An 18,773-nucleotide genomic window follows, 5' to 3' on the forward strand; every position below is an offset into this window, starting at 1 on the left:
TATAAAGCAAGTAAAAGAAGAAACCAAACTATCAGAAGAATTTTAAATTTGACAAATGCCAGATTTGTCTGAGGAATCCTCAGGGGATTGGGGAATTCTCACCAGTTCCTTCAGACACACAGGGGAACCAGCATGAAGAGGCCATGTTTGGTTTTGGTTTCAATGCACTCAACTCCTCCCCCCTCTGAAATTTCTGTTCCCAAGCCAGCTACTGAAAGTCAAACAAGGTTATTCTCCTTCAGTTGTTTATTTTTTTTCCCCCTCCCCACTCATGCTTCTACCACAAAACCCCAACAGAGGAAGCAATCTCTCCCTTCCAGCATGTACATGGTGTCTGGGTCTTTTAGATGTAGGGCAGCTGTCTGCTTGGAGTACACTGTGACAGAGGAAAGGGAGCTCCTGACCAAGGCCTAGGCTGGCTGTCAACTGGTCTCAAGTTTATCAAACAAGGATGCTCATACCAAATATACAGAAGTGGGAAGACTCTCCTGTTACAGGTAAAACAAACAAACAATCATCCAAGACATACCCTTAGGAAATAGACACCACATAAAAAATGTCAAGTGACAATTTTTGCATCCAGTTATTGAAAAGGACTCTTGCAAGCCAAGCGCTCCTCTTCAGATCAGTAAGGTTTTAATTATTATACTGTAGCTGTAAACATTCAATTACATTTACAAATATTTTAACTTGGTGCTTCCAGGAGAAGAGGGATCAACTTAAACTCCATCTGCCAGTTGGTGATGAGAAAGGTTGCTTAAAACAGGATATGAAGAGCTCACACATTTTAATTATGACTCCTGAAGATCTCTATTTTAAGTAAATGAGTTACGACTCCAACATATGCAAGAACACAACAGCATAAAGTGAACATTTCTGAAATGACTACTGCTAAGAAATGCACAAGCTGTTCTCAAGCTGGAAGCTGGCTGACGGAGCTCCAGAGGTCGCTCCTGCCTTCAGTCACTTCACTAGCAAATGATCTCACAATAGCAGGCCTGGGCTCACAAACACAGCACTAATATTAGAACCACAATACGCATTTATAAATCAAAATATCTCAGTCTCACCAATACAAGACTTTGGAGACCTGTTTTGTTTGTACAGGCTAGTGATCATTTACACTCAAGTTTTCTGAGGAAAGGTGTAAGGAACAAATTTAGGATTCATTTCTCACATTAATCTCAGGAGGACCGTGGGCAGCTGTTCAGTTGAGTATTCAGATCAGCTGGCTCACTGACAACACACAGAAGACCCTAGCAAGTTAATCTGGCTGATGCACAGGCTCATTTTTCCTGGCATTTGTACCTCTCTTCTAGTGTGAAGTATCTATTCCTCTGCTAAATGCAGTAACCACTGAAGCGCTCATTCCAAAAATACAGTCCCCCTGGGCACTGGCACGGTTATCAATGTTCCCTCGGCAACTGTGTCATTCTGGAGAAGGTGGAAGGAAGAAAAACACCTATCAGTTGTCAAGGAAGACACCCTGGCCCAAGACACGATTTAACTGCCAACAAATCCTACAGGATAGTTTTCAACCAGACCAATCAAGTGTTGATCACAAGCTTGACTTTGGAAGGGTGCCATTCGAGAGGAGTGGCAGAATCCTGGAGAGAAACAGCTGTATGCCCCAAAAGAGTTGTAGAATAAGAAAAGTTTATATATAATATGTACTTATACATTATACTTGCATATATATATACACATGATCATAATACTTCCAACATGGACTGAGACAAGAAAGCTGCCCCTTTCTTCTCAGAGGAAGACAAAGGCGTAGACACTTGTACTATAAACTCAGATCAGTTAAGGAACATCACATGCAATAGTCCTATAACCATAACACTTAATCAAGCAAAGCTTCAATATTCATTTTCATGAGGAAATAGAGAATTAGTAAAATAGAGATAACACTAACAGCATGAGTTACTATGTGAGTACGGGGTTCATTATGCACATTGTATAACACACCAATTCCCTGAATCCAGATACATATTTTGCAGGATAATTTAATTCCAAAAAGTTAATATTTCATTTCAGTGAAAAAAACCACAACTATACGTGTCTCCTGACTTCAGGGCGCAAAACCGCAGCTTCTTGATGACATGGATGGACAAGAAATTGAGATGCTTTTTTCCACAAGTTCAAAGCTATTTCTGCTTTACAAAAGCAGGGAAAGGAATGACTGCAGACACATAACTATCCCTCTCTCCTCCAACAGCATTAATTGCCTTATTAAGGCAAACCACAAAGACTCCCCACTTCTTCCCAAGAGGTAAGAAAGAGCCTCAGTACTGTCCGCCAGCCAGCTGTAGCTTCTATCTTCCAAACGATTTCACCACAACTTCCTCTAGGTATAAACTAGGGACACATTTAGCTATTAAAGTCTTTTGAAAATGTTTGGTTTTATTCTTTGGTTTTCCTAGAGTTGTCACAGAACTTCAAGACAGCATTGCACTAGGAAAACAGAAAAGTCTGCTGCAGGGTTTAAGGCCAACTTAAATGTAAACTAGACTGGGTTACAATAGATACTCTGATTTAAAAAAGAAAAACATTTAATCACAGATTAAAACAAGATTATGGTTACCTTTCTAACAAAGTGCAGAAATAGCAAAACACATTTATTTTTCCATTTATTGGCACTTAATTGAGAAATAGCATAAATATTCAACAGAAAAGAGACAAGTTGACCCACACGCAACTATTAAACCCCTCCACTGATGCATCTTTTAAAAAAGATTGGAAGAGACACCAGGGGGTTCATTCTTAAGAAATAAGCAAGATTTTAAAAAAAGTCTTGCCCTCATCACAAGAGTGAATGCACAGCAACTCTTTGGCACATACCTGAAATTGTGAAATAAAACTCTGCCATATCAGAGAGAGGGCAAACAGACATTAAACACAAGCTTGTCCATCTGCCACAGGGATGAGGGGCAGTCTGAATCGAAAAAGGAACTGCAATCAGGAAGCTGACTATTACAATAATTTAAGAGGAATGAAATCAGAAGTAAACCATGTCATACCTTACTTGAACTGAGCAAAACTATTAAATACATTCTATTTTCTTTCTACAGTAAGGACATACAGAAACTGGTCATTGGTCCTCAGGTCACCAGGTCTTTGCACTCCGAGTTGTCCATTTCTAATTTCGATGGCTGCTGTCAATCAAAGCTTCATCCATGTGACTCTTTCACAGCAGCACTCAGAGTGGGCTCTACTCCTACTTGAGGAAGTTTCCATACTTTTCTCACTTTTTACACATCACAAAGATTTAGTGTTTAAAAATAAAACATTTTGCTTCATTATTAAGCTCTCTGGAGAGAAGGCTTGAAACCACATAGTACAGATGCATACACATGTACAAAAGGGGACTCAGCTGGGGAAGTTCAACTGTAGAACAGGAGTCAACAACCAAAATGAGGTTGCCACTGGAAAATCTGAAACAGCTATGGTGGGGTTTGCAGATTTTTCCTCCTGTTTGGGGAATTTCAGAGTTGAGATCAGGATGCCTCAACCCACTGACTTTTCAAACATAGTACAAGAATCCTGAAACATCCCAGATTACCAAATTCTAGTCTTCCAATCAGCATCTGAAGTTTCCAACAGCAGAAATAACCTGATGCTATTGTTTGAGGAAGTGATATCAGGAGATTAAACAGATTAAACATGTCTTATTGCCTCAGCCTGTAAAGAGGCATTAAAGATTTCTCAGTATATTTGCCCAGAAGTCATATATGAGGACAAATACTGTCTGTTAAAATAATGCACTTCTGAAATACTAAATACTAAAACCTCAGGATTTAGTGTTTTGTTCCAACCATTATTACTATTTTTCCCTATTAAAAGGCCTGTAAAAAAAAAATCTACCACTCTAACATATCATATAAATAGGGAAATAAAAAACAAAACAATACAAACCCCCAGGAGAATGTTCCACACCTAATTTAGATTTAGTCACAACAGCAGTCATGATTATGAATAAAATCCAACATATAAATTTAAGTTGACAATTCACCAACTTGTTCTTTTGACATCTATTAGAACACAGAATTGATTAACAGCCAATCATAATACAACACAAGAATCAATTCCCCCCCTAGTATTCCCCCTTTCATGTGAAGAACAAAACCACAAAATATCTAACGCTTGGGGAATAAAAACAAATTAGTAAACTGCTTCATTGGTTTCAGACTGAGGACAAATGTGAAAGTTATCTGCTACTACATAAGCACCACTTTATATTAGTGAGGACACTGCCTGTTGGCTGTTGGAAAGCCAAGTCTTCTACAAGCAGAATGTACATATAGTATTTGTAACTTATGCCAACCAGACAATATCAACTGTAAATCAACAGCTTGCTTACTGATATTAGCATCAAATATGTTTGCAATTCAAATGCTTACTGTATTTTAGTAAATGTCATACAAATCACTAGAAACGTGAATTCCTCCTCAAGGAACTATTCTGGAAGTTTTCTAGAAATAATGACATTTCTGGAAGTTCCTATGAGGAACAGAATCAGTTACACACAACAGAAAGTCTTATTGATATCCAGCCTGTTTCTCGGTGTCCATTAGCAGAGTTCTGCTTCTTAATTAATAGGTAACTTAGCCGTAAGATCTACTGGTAAAAAAGGAGATCTGGAGTCAGAAAGTGAGACTGGAGAGTCTGTGTTGGTGCTGACTTCAGCTGGTGAGTCACAGGAAGAGCCTGCACTGCTTCTGTTGTCATCAAGAGCATGTGACGACAGACTGAAAACAGAGCAAGATAGGAGAAATGAGGTACTCTTTCTGGTGAGTTTCAAATATTTGCTTCCATTCATTCTAAAACCATTTTAAAAACAAATGTGCAACTCTGAAGGAAGAGCAAGCCCCATGATTTGAAATAAATCTGCAACTACACACTTTGCAGTCACTCCCAAACAGATAACATTCTACCAATTTCCTCCTTCAGCTGACCCAGAAATGGGGTACAGATTAGAAGCATCAGGCTGAGAAGTTCACTGCAAGCTTCACCCCATCTCCTACAAGGTCCTGGGCTAGCACATATCTAGAGGCCTCTTGTGTCAGGAGAGCCAATGATAAACTGTACATACTTCAGTTGTACCACTGACTACATATTTCACAGGACACAAAATCAGAACTAGAGGTGACCTATTATCAGTGATAGCATCAAAGTGTTTTTAAAAATTACTGTCTCCTAAACCAAGATGCAGCAACTGAACCTGCACTGCTATGCCTAATATGAATAGGGTGTGTGAAAAGGTATGGTTTTAAAGTACCTTTAAAACATCTATTTTATTATCGCCACTGCAATGGACTCAAAGCTTGTGCACTGCTATGTACGTTGGCTGAGAGGCAAAAAGAACAAATGTACTGTGAACAAACCTGTCTTGATAGTTGTGTGGGCACACCCTATGTATTACTAACCTCTTGAGTAAAATACTAAATCAAAATCCCTTGCTATTTCAAGTCGTTATGATTTTTTATGTAGTACTTTATCTCCTCCCAGCAGGGAGGGACAGACAGACTAATTTTTCTATATGACTATGAGCAAAGAGAAAAATAAGTAAAAAACCCAATCCACCCACAAGCATTAGCATTTATATTTGATTGCAACTTGAAACTAGACTCCAAAAATTGCCAGCCATGAGGTATCTTTTCCTAAATGTACTCAACTCCCATATACGTGAAGCATGTTAACAGTCAGTCCTAGAAATTGTAGTGAACATTACCGCCTGTTTACTGTGATAATTTCAGTGCTTCAAAATTACGGGATGTCTGTATTAATAATAAAAAACCCCAACAACTTCAGGCACTATCACTGCTAGATGAAGAAAGACTTGCAGTGCTTCTGAAGAAATCAACACAATAAATAGCACAGCATTTACCATCCCCCAAGGTCCACCTGATGTGAAACGTCAGGGGTAAGCATGTTGGTGGATCCTTGGAATAATCTTTTTGGATGATCTTCTATCTCTGTTACACCTTTGGTAAGAGATAAGGAGTGATAAAAATTAGTACTCAATTAAACAAAAATCTACTTTCTATGTACTTCTACAGAGCAAACAGAACAGAGGATCAAACTTGTTACAATAGATCGAGCGTTATACGTAAAACACAGAAGTTCAATGCTGAAATTTTAAAGACTATTTCTTGGAAACATTTTGGTCCAAACTTCAGGAAAGTTTAGTGAGTTATGAGCTGAGGTGTAGATATCAGGTATTTATTTTTTAGTAGCAAAGAATAATCTTTTTGGTTGTTTACTCGGCTATCGGTTCACTGACTAGCTCCACCAAAGTAGAGAAGCTGAGAGTAAGGAAAGCTTGTTTTCCTCTTGCAATCAATAAAAACAAGGTCCAGGATTATCACTAAACTTATAGATTGACTTTGATTTCCAAATACAGTAGAAGAAGAGAGGACAGATATATACTTAAATAGACTATGACAAAACTCAGATAAAAGCATTTTTAAAGCTGTCTCAGAGCCAGAAGGGTTGTGTTACAAAGGTGAAACATGAAGATATCAAAACAGATGCAATAAAATAACCAGGAGTTAACTTGAAGAAAAATGTAGAAAGATAGAGAAACATTTCCCAGTAGAGCTGTAAGGTGTCTAACAGGTCTCTGCACCAGTTTTTGGTATTGAAGGGTGATTTTAAAATCTACAGTACCTGTACACTTCAGTTAGCCATGACTTTCAAAATTCTCTATTTGTGAAATATACCAATAGCTGTATTTCTTGTTTTCTTAAACAGGTTACCTTAGTTTCTTATCAGATCTATATGACCACAGCAATGGAGAAGTATTAGAACAGAACAACTATTAGTTTTACGAAATAGTAAAAGCTAATTTATCTATTTGTCTGTTTTATCCCTACAAACAGTTCCATTTATGTAATGGAACATCTGTAATACTGTCTATTTCTAGTCACTCTTTGAAGAATCAGCCAACTGAACAGAATTATGAGGAAAGCTATGTGAATTATTGTAAAATCAACATGTTAGCATATTAGCCAAAATCAAATACTGTACCTTTTCTTTTTATTGACCCAAGAACACTTGGTCGAATGCAATTAATTGGACTCTGGCTTCTCCTGCTAAAAGAAGGCATATGCTATACTGATATCACCATTGATAAAGGAAGCCTAAAAACATGTAAAGTATCAAAAGATATTCAGATAAACTGCTAGGTGGAAAACACTAAGAAAACAGGCATTAAAACAGCTTATCTAAAGTAAGTTGGGTTTTTTTTCTGAAGAAAAATCTTAACAGAAAAAACTTAGTCACATTATTTCACAGCTGGGGCAGTCTAAAAGCTCACATCTGGGCACTCGCTAGATCGCAGTTGACAGGCAGTACTTTGCTGAACTGTTAGGGCCTAATAAAGTCTAATTGTATGTCCACGTCACTCAAAACAACATTCAATGCAACTAAAACCAGAATCAGTAACAAACCCTAAACCTGTTTGTTTGGGGTTTTTTTCCCCCCTTAGAATCCAATTCAATTACTTAAGATGTGATTAAGAGCAATACAGAGACTACACAGATGCACAATGCAGCCCACTTTCCCAGTGTTATGACATGAGGATTTTAAGAAATATTTTAGAGCATTGTAAAACCTGAAGTTTACATGAATATATAAAGTCATATTTTTGATCAGAAATCAATTTTACATATAACAAATTCTGGTATTTCATAAGCCTGCTGTGAACAAGCTATGCCAATTTTCTACTATTGATAAGATCTGGTAGTTACCTTGAAAATCGCCTCGTTGGACTTGGGCTAGGACTTGGAGGTAATCCACTGCTACTCACCAGACTTTGCAAGGATGGTGAGAAACATTGCTGAGAGTAAAACAGTTTGAGTTATTTACATATAAACACTGTATCACACCCATATGGTAACAACTGATCTTTATCCCAGGTAAATAAGCAACCCACTATCAATTTAAGCCACCAGTCAATATGGATGGGTCTACTGAGATATCGTTTCTTGTTACTGAGGGAAAAAAATAAAAATTGGACAGATTCCACTTTCATGCACAATATGTGCAAGTTGACAAGGATTTATTTCACCATAGTTAAATAGGTTAAATAGACTGTGGTTCATAAAATAAGAATGTATGCCCCTTCCTCTTATTTCAAGAGGAAGGCAAATAAAGAATAAGGTTTATTAACCACAGATTAACAGTTGAACACTCCACAGAAATGCACATCCACAAGACGTGCAACTGCTAGCTGGTATTTTCTGGTTGGAGGTTTTAGTTTTGGGTTTTTTTCTTATTCTAGTTTCTTGCTTGCAGCCAAGGTAGAAAGGAGCAGGTGGCTTAATCTTTTGTTACTAATTTGGTTGAATTTATTTAGCACTGCTCAGGACAAAACCATTATTACCACACATTTTGCTCACCTTCCCTATTCCTCTGGTAGGTGAAGGAGCTGGAGAAACTGGGACAAAGTCTACTTGCTTTGGTGATGATGATTTTTCAAAATCATTGTCGCTCTGTAAATAGTACATACAATTAATCTTATGAGCAAGTACCCTAACATGAAAAGGACTGATTGGTTGTGGACTTGAGTAAGATTCCAAAGTTATCCTCCATCATATTAATAATTTTTAGGTAACCATTTACGAGCTCACACTCAACAACAAAAGCCTTAAATATTACTTGGTGAGTATCAGAACATGGAAGAAAATCTGAACAGGAGGACATCCATGCAATTTTCTTTTGACACACCAGCCCAAGGAACCCACGTGTATCCTCGAACAACTGATAATTCTATGCCTTGTTAGTGTGAAAAATTGCTGATCAAAAGCAGTGATATACTAACACCTTAATTGTAGGTCAAACTATAAAAGAAAATGTTGACATGAGAGAGTCTCTAGTGTCCTGATACTGATAATAGAAACACAAATTAAAGCATGAATGCATTACCAGGCTCAAGCTCTCCTCCCATGAGTGGCTCATCTGCATTGCTACTTGCACTTCTCTATAAAGAAGAAAAGAAATGTATTGTCCCAGGCCCATAGAAGACTACATTAAGTATTCTATTTGCCTTAATGCTTACCTTTCACGTACTGTTTCTCTGTTCATCAGATTCATTCCTTCTTCCTAAAAGATTAGCAGATGAAAAAATAAAAGAAAAAAAAGCTTTGCTACAGCAAATCAGAAAAGCTCATTTCATTTCACTTCGGTATGTTGAAAATTTAATTCAACTCAGTTAAGCAACAAGAACCTTAAGCTCTCACTGCATGAAAATGAGTGAGAAGGAGAGGATGGGAAAGAAATGTAGCAAGAGACACCATCACAGAAGAAATGCTTCGGGGAATTTGGTTTTAATCAAGCAGCTTTATTTTCATTACTATGGAAGAGGTAATGATAATATGAAGCAAAAATTCTGCACATGCTAGAGTATGAGTCTTGCATAATAATATTTCACAAAGTGGAAACTAGTACAGATAATCCTTAAACGCATGGCTGGACTCTTACCTTATTCTATGGATTAGTAACTAACTAGACACTTGTCAGCATTTCATTTGTAATACAGTGCACTGTACACAATGAATTTGGGATTTGGTGGGGTTTTTTCCTAAAACATCCATAAAATATTACTAAAATGGATCAAAGATGCAACATTAAACTAAATACTAACACCAAAGTACAAACTTGACTCAATCTCCTCTTACGTAGACACTATTCCTTAAACCTAACTGAATGCTATCCAGTCTGTTGAGTGAATGAGTACATTCCCTAATTCAGTCCAGTTCAAGAATAAAAGTTCAACTAACTATCTTCACAATCTTCATCATATGTAGGAAGAGTCTTACTAACATAGTTCAACTGTGAGATCAGAAATAAATCACATGGGTTTCCATCTGTGCCATACAGGACATGGAATTTCAACTTGTGAATTTAATGATCAAATACAGATTAGGAAATGTCATTGTTCACTTCAATAAATGTATAGAACAATTATGAATACAGAAGTATTTTCAAAAAAAATGAACTTTACTTCATGTAATATAGCAACAGAGCCACAGTAGTTCATCCTGTTGCTCTTATCATTTACATTTTAACCCTGAACTTTTTTATACTGATAAAAACAGCTCCACAACTGGCTTGAGTGCTTCAGAGTCTCTTTAAGCCAGTAAATTATGTACATAATGAAAGCAAGCAGTTATTTTTTTCAGGATTAATGCACTTTAAATATCTGAGGTGGGAAGTAGAAGTACATTCCATCAGACATCACACCCTGAAAATGCTGTCCAAAGCATTAAACTATTTTCTTACTTTTCACCCTGTAAAAACCAAGCCTATTCGTTGGAATCTAGCAAGCTAAAAAAAAAATTTTAAAAAATAAAGTATCTTCAAGCCAATTGTATAAACATTCTACTGTCAAAAAGTTGACATCTAAAATGGAGGAGCCACAGGAGTTTGAGCTTGTTGATTTTAAAACTGGAGTCTTTAGACTGCGGTCTGTTGTCTGGTAGCAGTGCTATTTAAGCCTACTCAGATATTTGCCACACCCCCCTCCTTCCTAACTGTTTGCTCTGGTGCCCTTCCCCCTCTGCTCATGCTGTGACAGCACAAGTACAGTGATCTGGATAAGAAAATTATACAGATGAAAAATAGCCCAGCCAGAAGAGCCCAAGCTATTTTTTAGCCAGAGTTCTTCCTTATCCAGTTCATTTTCTGGCTGCGCAAAACTCCTATGCCAACACAAGTTAAGGAACACTTTGTTATTGGCCTGAATATTTATGCTTGCACTACTGCCAAAACTTGGTGGAACTTTACCCTAAGGGTTTACATTCAAGGTTTCCTTTATAAAATGTCCATTTTAAGATTTTTCTTTCTGCTCAAATCTTCTTCTCTCTATAAGATGCCTTCTACTTTATGAAATTTAGAACTCTGCAGGCAAGATACAGCCTTTACTTTCGTAAACACTTTGAAGTGATAGACTGCAGCAGACTCTTTACTACAAAGGAAAATCTATAGCCTTTTGAAGGACATCACACATTAACTGCAAAAACACCGACCACATAAAAAATTGAAAATTTCAAAAAAATTAGAATCTGTGCTTACCTGTTTGATTTGATGAAGACGGCTGCTAGGAATACGGATAGGAGATGATGGCACAAACTGCAAAACAAAGTCACATACAATTGAAACACACTTAGAAACTACAGGAGAAGGAAAGGAAAGGTGCAGAAATGTTAGTAACCAATCCATAGTGCTATCCCAAACAACACAGAAGTAATTACAAAAAACCCAAATCGTTTATAACATTCTCAATATATATAAACTACATTAATTACTTACAAGAACATAATAATATATATTTCCATATTATTCTGCTTTGTATGCTCACATATGCTAACTGGTATCAGCCTGGCTTTCACTTCATTTCCAGGCAACTAGAACTTACGGTCTTCTCTACAGAATTAATCTGCTTTTAACTAGCACACTGCCACCCTTGATTTATACAGTTGCACAAATACTTTCATATAAATGATCCAGAAGGCTTCCCAATAGAACCTTTAAAAATACAAAGCCAAAACAACCCGTTGTGCAAAAAGGTTGCTGGATTGTTGTCTGCCTATAAATGAGTACTTTGACAGGTGAAAAAAAAAAAAAATCAGCTATTAAAAGGCTAACAAAGAGTTAAATACCTTCCTTATAGTTTCTTAAGAGCTTCATCAATTCGGGTGAAATCCAAGAGGATGTCACTAAAAATGATCTTCTGTTACTTTTGTCAGTTTTGCATCAAGATCTCACTGGAATACTATGATATAAAACTGCATACTCAAAACCAAGTAATTAAAAGTGATTATTTTCTCAAAATATAATTTCCTTTCACATACTTCCCATCTCTCAAATGTTTGAGCCTCAGCTGACTTTTGTCATAAGCTATTCAGGGATCAAAAATTAAAAGCTAAAGCTTTGAATAGAGGTTTAACTTCTCTGTAAGCTGACAACCCCTCCAAAAAACAAAGTGTCTTTTTAAAACAGATGTGTGTTCAGCAAGTAAGGTTTGTATTATCACTAAGTGTTTATATACTTTATGCAGAATGAGGCTTCATCCCCTCCACAAAATATTACTAGAGCTTTTCATCATGCTAAAGTCGGAGAACTAACAAAAATTCAGTTAGCCATTTACTGCACCATCTTCTAATCAGTGCCATGGAGAATACAAAGATTTTGCTGTCTTACACAAAAGGTTATGGTAAGTTATCACAGACTATTCATGCTTCATATATCCAGAATCTTCCCTCTAAAAAAACAAACATCAAGACATCACGCCCTTCTTCTCACAAAAGATATTAGCCTATCAGACTCACACAGAGGATGTCTAATGTTTGTGCCAGAATTTAGTCATCATAATATATACTACTGAAGTCTAATGGCTATAATGTCTTGATTTGCTACTTCTTAAGTCCAGTTTAGGTCAGCTTTCTATTATACCGGGCTCCCAAAAATTCTGTGCACCTAATAAAAATTCCTCCAAGCTGTACCACCCAATGTGGACCTTGAGTTGACCTTGATTCTCACACAGTGAAAAGGATTTGGACAATAGTACATTCCTGACTATTTACTCTGTCACTTCACAGTAGAAATGCATTTGTTCCGCTCATTATATTCTAATTTTATGACTGTGATCCACATACTTTAAAGTTTGACATTAATAGAGTATATACGAAACCAGTGACTCGCAGTGTAAAATAAAAATGACAAAAAGTTAAGTGTTCCTCTGCAGGATCTAATGCACTAACTAAACCCACTAACTGAGGATCCTACATCTCTTCTCCAACAAGTCATGATCCTTGCTTTGTCAATGCTTAAAACGCACTTCTTCCCCTTCGTAGTCCTTTAATTGTGAAAAGAAACATCATTCTTGTGAAAAGAAACGTGAAAAGTCGCTGTTAAAGGACACTTGCTAAAGCAGTCTGAACCCATTTATTAAAATTCTGCTACTCAAATCCCTGATGTTTTAAAGAGAGCACAAAGCTTAATAAAACCATTACAATCTATGGGACTATCACATGGAGGAGAAAGACCTTTCCCTTCCCCCCTTCTCCCATATGTTAGATAAGTCTTTTTCACTGAAGGTAAAGGTTCAGAAGTGCCAGTCTGGCAGGCAGCACCACCAAAGCAGCCACCTGCCCCCGGTGCCTCTACCCTTCCATCGCTGTCCCTGCAGTGCCCCCTGTCTTCTGCCAACACCGCCTTTGTGGGGCCACACGGTGAACCCTAACAGGGACCTTACCTACGTTAAAAAGAAAAATAATTTAAAAAAATAAATTAAAAATCAACTTTTGCTGAAATAGTAGCAAAACATCTAACCACCGATTAAAATACTTTGCTTAAACAACAAAACAAAAACCCCAAGCACACAAACAAAACAAAACACACCAAAACATTTACTCACTAGATGCTACTGATACCTTCTGGAAGGAAATAAACAGCGGATACTGAGCCTAGTTGACCCTTCCTTAGCAATTACATGCAGTGTCAGAAAACTGCAGATTAAGACCCAGCCAAAATGGCACAGCTGACCCTGTAATCATTATAAAAGAGTTGGAGTCTGAGACTTAGAGAAGCTGCTCAAAAAAGCAAAGATTTTAAAATTCAGCTGAGCAACTGGGACAACCACAACAGCCCTGAAGATGGAGCTGGATAGAGTATGACCTTCAGTTATGCGAGCATTTTAGCAACTCCCATTGTTCCCATGACAGTGAACACAACACAGATCAGACAAAGAATAATCAAATTTTTTCCACAAAGTTCAACAAAACATAAATTTTTAGCTGTACTTATAACACTAAATTAACAAAGTTTCAGTCACTTACTGAATCTTTTCACTCTCTTTATTACACTGCAATAAAACTTGGATTAGTTGTCCTAAATACAAAAAAGTGATTTTTGAAGTACACTTTATCACCTACTTAATGTAAAATTTAATTACCAAAGTAGATATCATCTAGCTCCTTTGAGACCACAGAAGGATGAGATAATCCCTAAACTCCTTTTCAACTCCATCCTCCCTGCCATCTCCAACAGAACTACAAACCAGACTATAATTCTGGTTGAAGCACCATGGGTTTAGATTAATATTTTAAAAATTCAAATTTGGAGCTGTAATAACAGAAGTCTGACAAAAGTTGAAAACATGAATGAGTGTCTTTAAAAGATATGAAATCATTAATTTTGGAAGTCTCAAGATTCAAGTTCTATCATCCAGTTCTATCTTGTTATATCAATTGTTGATTACAACAGTGAATTCTGTCATTACTACATCAAAGACAATTTTAAGATCAGAGCATCTCTGCCCTCCCTTTTTTTAAACCTCAGAAATGATTAACACATTGATTACTGAACAACACATCTACATAGTTATTCTTCTTTGTGAACTACATTTCTTACGCTATCTTAGAACATCTGCTTGCATTTTATAAACAAAGTTATGATCACAATGAAATAAAAGTACTCTCCAAGGCCAAATGGTCTATAAATAACATTTCACCATAGCTACAGCGTATTAATGTCACAGTCTAGAGCCTTGTTTCTGAAAACACGTCATATTAGTTTCACAGACTACAATCTCATTTTCTTGTTTTATCCTGTTTGCACACTTCTGCTTCAGACCTAATGCAGTTGGTCTAATAGTTTTCTTACCAGACTATGACGATTCATAACTGTGGTACTGTTCCTGCGGGTTCGCAAAACGTTAGCCTGGAACACCTGTGAATTATCGCTGTGAAAAGAAACACTTGTCAAACGCAAAAGCCATTTCCTTCCTATCAAAAAGTACCTCTTACTATAAGCTTGGTTTCAAATGCTATGTCAGCTATCATTTCAAGACAAAGCACTAGAGAGACAGGTACGTAAGAACTCTTTTGGCTTGTTGGCAGAAAGTGGAAACCAAATTGCTCTTCCCCCAATTCCCAGCCACTTCAATTAGTGATTTTAAATAATCATATTGAGTCTTTAAAAAATTGTTAAGACTAATCATTTCTGTGGGAATTTATTATGTTTGGAATGGCTGCAGCTTGCATATTGCTTCGAGTATCATTCAACAGAACAAATTTATAAATGGCATATAACCAGCAACTGAAACCAGCTTCAACGTGATAGATAAAACAGAATAAGAAACTACAGTACCTTGATAAATCTTACCACTACGAACATTATTAAGTTCTGAACCTTTTTCCAGGAGAGGTTAAATTAAACATACAGTAAAATGAGCTTTTAGAGCCCTAAGACTTTTGCCCAGAGTCATGCTTCTAACCAGGAAGCAGCGCATCCATTTAAATAACACAGGATTAGTTATTTGATATAACATGAGCTCCTTTCTCAAGGCAACTTTAGTTCTACTGATTCCTACAGTGAGTCCACTGGTCATCACTAGTGTTATCAACAGCCATTGATCAGCACTTAATAAATGCAACTGCAGAAATTATGTAAATCACGTAGAATAAAAATTTTGAGCCAAAATCCTACAATCCCCATGCCTAAAAATCACCAAGAAACTGCATAGGCAAACAGATCCAAATATAAGATTGTAATTAGAGTCAAATTACAAGAAGTCACTGGGTTGTATCTTTTTGTTTCAGCTGCTAATTTGGGATGAATAAAAGCCCTACACAAATACAGTTTCTTAAAACTAATCTGACCAATAGTATTACGTTGTTCTGAAGGCTGATAATGATAATGCACTTTCAAGACACATCACTATCAGAATCCTCCAGTTTAAAATGCACCAGTTAGACACATAAGTTTTAGATAGCTTTTATCTAGCTGTAAATAAAAAAATTAAAAAGCTCATACTGTGAAATAAAAGTCAACGGCAGTTGGCATAAGCACTGTGCTTTTTGCCAGAAAGAATGCATTGACTCTCTTTCTCTAAAATGTCAAATACAAATGACCAGACATCATTTACCATTTTCAAAGAAGTTTCACTCAGTTTACACCCACAAGATCAAACAGCTGCCATTTGATAGGAGGTGGAAGAGGAGAAATTTAAGAGATCCATGACGTGATGTTTAGAGATGAGATTTACTAGCTGAGGCCAACAGCTACAACTTCTTTTTAGTGTAAGTGTGCTGGCTGGTATGCAAACACAACACAAACAGTACATCCTGAAATTCAGGGTCTGAATGGAGAAAACAGGTGGGAATGATTCTGTAACACACTACTGTAGCCAGAGTCAAATATTCCATGCTAACTAGAAGAGAAGGAGGAGAGAAAAAACCCCCTACAGTATCCTTACCTTCAATCTCCTTTGCAAAAACACCTGAGAGCTGGTCAGATCTCAGACTTACCTTTGACAGAAAATTCTTACAGTTTCCATTAAAAATCAATTTTACTTGACACGAAAACAAGAATCAAAAGTTCTGTGAAAGGTAACTTCTATGATCTAAAATATTCCACTTAAAAATGTTCTCTGGCTCTACAGTAACTCATTCTCCAAGCTCCTTACTAAATCTGTTAATGAAGAAGTCAAAACAGGAGGCAGACTAGAAAAAGCAAGCTGTTCAAGACAAGAGCTTTTGTTTCAGTTTACCCAACAAAGCCATTCTGGGAAAAAACTAAAGTTTCTTGCCAAGAGCTGCAATCTTGCAAAAACAGTATTCTGCTGGAAAATTCCTAACTAACAGGCAAACCACTGCAACCACCTCAAATTAGTTCAATGGCATTTCAGTTTAATTTGTATAAATGCCTAATGTATAGTATATACACATTTCCAAGGCAACAGCTCAGGCTTACCCTTCTACCTGAGCAAACACTGAGTGAAATAAATTGTTTACAGCATGGTTATGGGATGCCTTTTTTTTTTTTTTTTTTTTTTTAATTGAGAGGTCTCACAGTTTGTAAGAAACAACTTGTAAGAGACTGACATTATAAAAACATCTTGTCTCAGTTACATAATTAGTTTACCTGTTGAGAAAACTCCCTGAGGAACCACTGCCATTCAAAGTACTTGTGTACTGCATAGAAATGTAAACTGATAGTTGTTTCATTATGATTATGTAAAAGAATCACCATTATGTTTACTTAACATTAAATCATAACTGAATAGGCAAGGATTAGTATTTCCCCTGAATTGTAATGTGCTGTTAACCATTTTGGTAGGAAAGATGAGATTTGTTCATCCCTTGATATCTAACTCTTTTCAGAAACATGAAGTTTAAGGGGAAAAAACCCCACAGAAAGTACTCATCATGTATTATACTATGGTTTAAAAAGTTTATTGTCAATATGCTCTCCCAAACTGTAGCCATATTACTAGTCACAGCACATGGACCACCTTGAATTTAGGTGGCAGCCACACCACACAGCAGATGGGGGCATCTCCCAACTTCACAACAGCCCAGAGGAGGCAAGAAGCATTTTGAGTTACAAACTTACCCAAACACAAAACTATACAAGTGACCATGCACATTTGAGAGCTTTCCCCCTAGCCCTTGACTAGGACTGCTGCTGTCTCTGCCCTGGCAGCTGATGAGAGCTAGACCTGGAACATATGGCAAACACCCAACCCCCCTTGCAAATATCACCTGCCACATGCTGAGGGCAATATCCAAGAGAAATTGTCTGCACAACTCCTTGTGTTTCTCCCAGTATTACATACTAACAAAATTAGTATCATCCAGAAAAACATCAGAACAACTGATACATTGTTTTACATAAAATGTAAAACTTAGTATCTTTCAAGGTCCCATGATAGTATCGTCATAGAATTTGCTTGGCTGTTCTGAAAGCATTTACTGTAGTAATCATATGCAGTGCGGTGATTTTTTTTTTTTGGTCAAACTTGAACCGTTACAGAAATCACACAGATCGCTACTTTATCTGTATTAACGGCCACAACCTTGATGCTGCGTACTGTATGTTCCTCAGCTACACAACACACAGCAGACGCAGATGGAAACAATCAACGCGTTTTAATAAAGCTACAGCACGTCTACCTAGGCTGTCCTGCAGCCCTCCGCACTCGGAGGGGTACCTTGCCTAAATCCCTCCCCGCCCGGGCCAGCGGCCAGGAGCCCGCCCTTCCCCACACGCCCAAGGCATCACCATCGCTGCGGGACGGGACGGGCGGGGAGCGGCAGCCCCCGGAGCTGCGCGGCACCAACACACCGCCCAGACCGGCCCGGATAAACACGGAGCAACCGCCGGGGCTGCAACCGGAGCCGCCACCCCCCCTTCTCCCCGCCGGGCAGGGCGCTCCCGGGGCGGGGCGGGCCCCCGCTGCCGCCGGGGCTCCGGGGCGGCCGCTGGCGCCGCGGGCCGGGCCGGGCCGGGCCGCGCTCACCTGAGCCCGTGGATGAGGGGGGCGCTGTTCGATCTCCTCAGGCCGCCCCCGTCGCTCGGGGCCGCGGCGCTCCCCGGCGGCAGCTCCAGGTCCAGCTCCATTTTCTCCTGAGCCATCGCGGCGGCGGCTCCGGCTCCTCCCGCTCCGCCGCGACGCCCATTCACTGCCGGCGGCCGCAGCGGCTCCTCATGCCGCCGCTGCCCCCGGCCAGGCGCGGCACGGCCGCCCCTACAGGCCCCGCGGGCGGCGCCGCAGGCAGAGTCCGGGGGCGCGCCGGGCCCGGCGAGGGGGGCGGCCCCAGCAGCGCCCCATGCCGGGGGCAGCCCGGGGGGCGGCCCCTTCCCCCAGCCGCTGGCGGAAACGAGCTGCCGGTGACACCAGAGGGGAGCGAGCGCCTCGGACCGGACACCCCCCCCCCCCCCCCCAGCGCCCGCCGCCGCGCAGCGCGCATGCGCCACAGGGA

At 38.8% G+C, this 18,773-nt stretch overlaps 1 protein-coding gene across 2 annotated transcripts; it reads right to left on the bottom strand.

Annotated features, from left to right (window-relative positions):
• Positions 1-1,636: 1,636 nt before the first annotated feature.
• LOC141949264 (P2R1A-PPP2R2A-interacting phosphatase regulator 1) lies at positions 1,637-18,703 on the bottom strand. 2 transcript variants are annotated; one of them, XM_074882644.1, is made up of 10 exons: positions 18,311-18,703; positions 14,671-14,749; positions 11,080-11,136; positions 9,065-9,108; positions 8,932-8,986; positions 8,406-8,498; positions 7,755-7,843; positions 7,033-7,097; positions 5,891-5,987; positions 1,637-4,751 (listed from the first exon to the last, which is right to left on the bottom strand). In XM_074882644.1, the coding sequence occupies exons 1-10, from the start codon at positions 18,424-18,426 to the stop codon at positions 4,592-4,594; spliced, it is 855 nt and encodes a 284-aa protein (XP_074738745.1). In that variant the 5' UTR covers positions 18,427-18,703; the 3' UTR covers positions 1,637-4,591. The 2 variants fall into 2 exon arrangements, with proteins under 2 accessions (XP_074738745.1, XP_074738744.1); XM_074882643.1 differs by having other exon boundaries at positions 7,033-7,094; positions 18,311-18,537.
• Between the last annotated feature and the right edge of the window lie 70 nt (positions 18,704-18,773).

The sequence above is a fragment of the Strix uralensis genome, chromosome 13 (assembly GCF_047716275.1).
Source record: "Strix uralensis isolate ZFMK-TIS-50842 chromosome 13, bStrUra1, whole genome shotgun sequence".
Lineage (NCBI taxonomy): Eukaryota > Metazoa > Chordata > Aves > Strigiformes > Strigidae > Strix > Strix uralensis.

What these genes read in the sequence shown, in the direction of transcription:
- LOC141949264 (XM_074882644.1), bottom strand. Translation starts at nt 18,426, where the DNA reads ATGGCTCAGGAGAAAATGGAGCTGGACCTGGAGCTGCCGCCGGGGAGC. An exon ending in TTATGAATCGTCATAGTCTG is followed by an intron (nt 11,137 to 14,670) that starts GTAAGAAAACTA and finishes TTTGTTTTGCAG; the next exon opens with TTTGTGCCATCATCTCCTAT. An exon ending in AGAGAAACAGTACGTGAAAG is followed by an intron (nt 8,987 to 9,064) that starts GTAAGCATTAAG and finishes TCTTCTTTATAG; the next exon opens with AGAAGTGCAAGTAGCAATGC.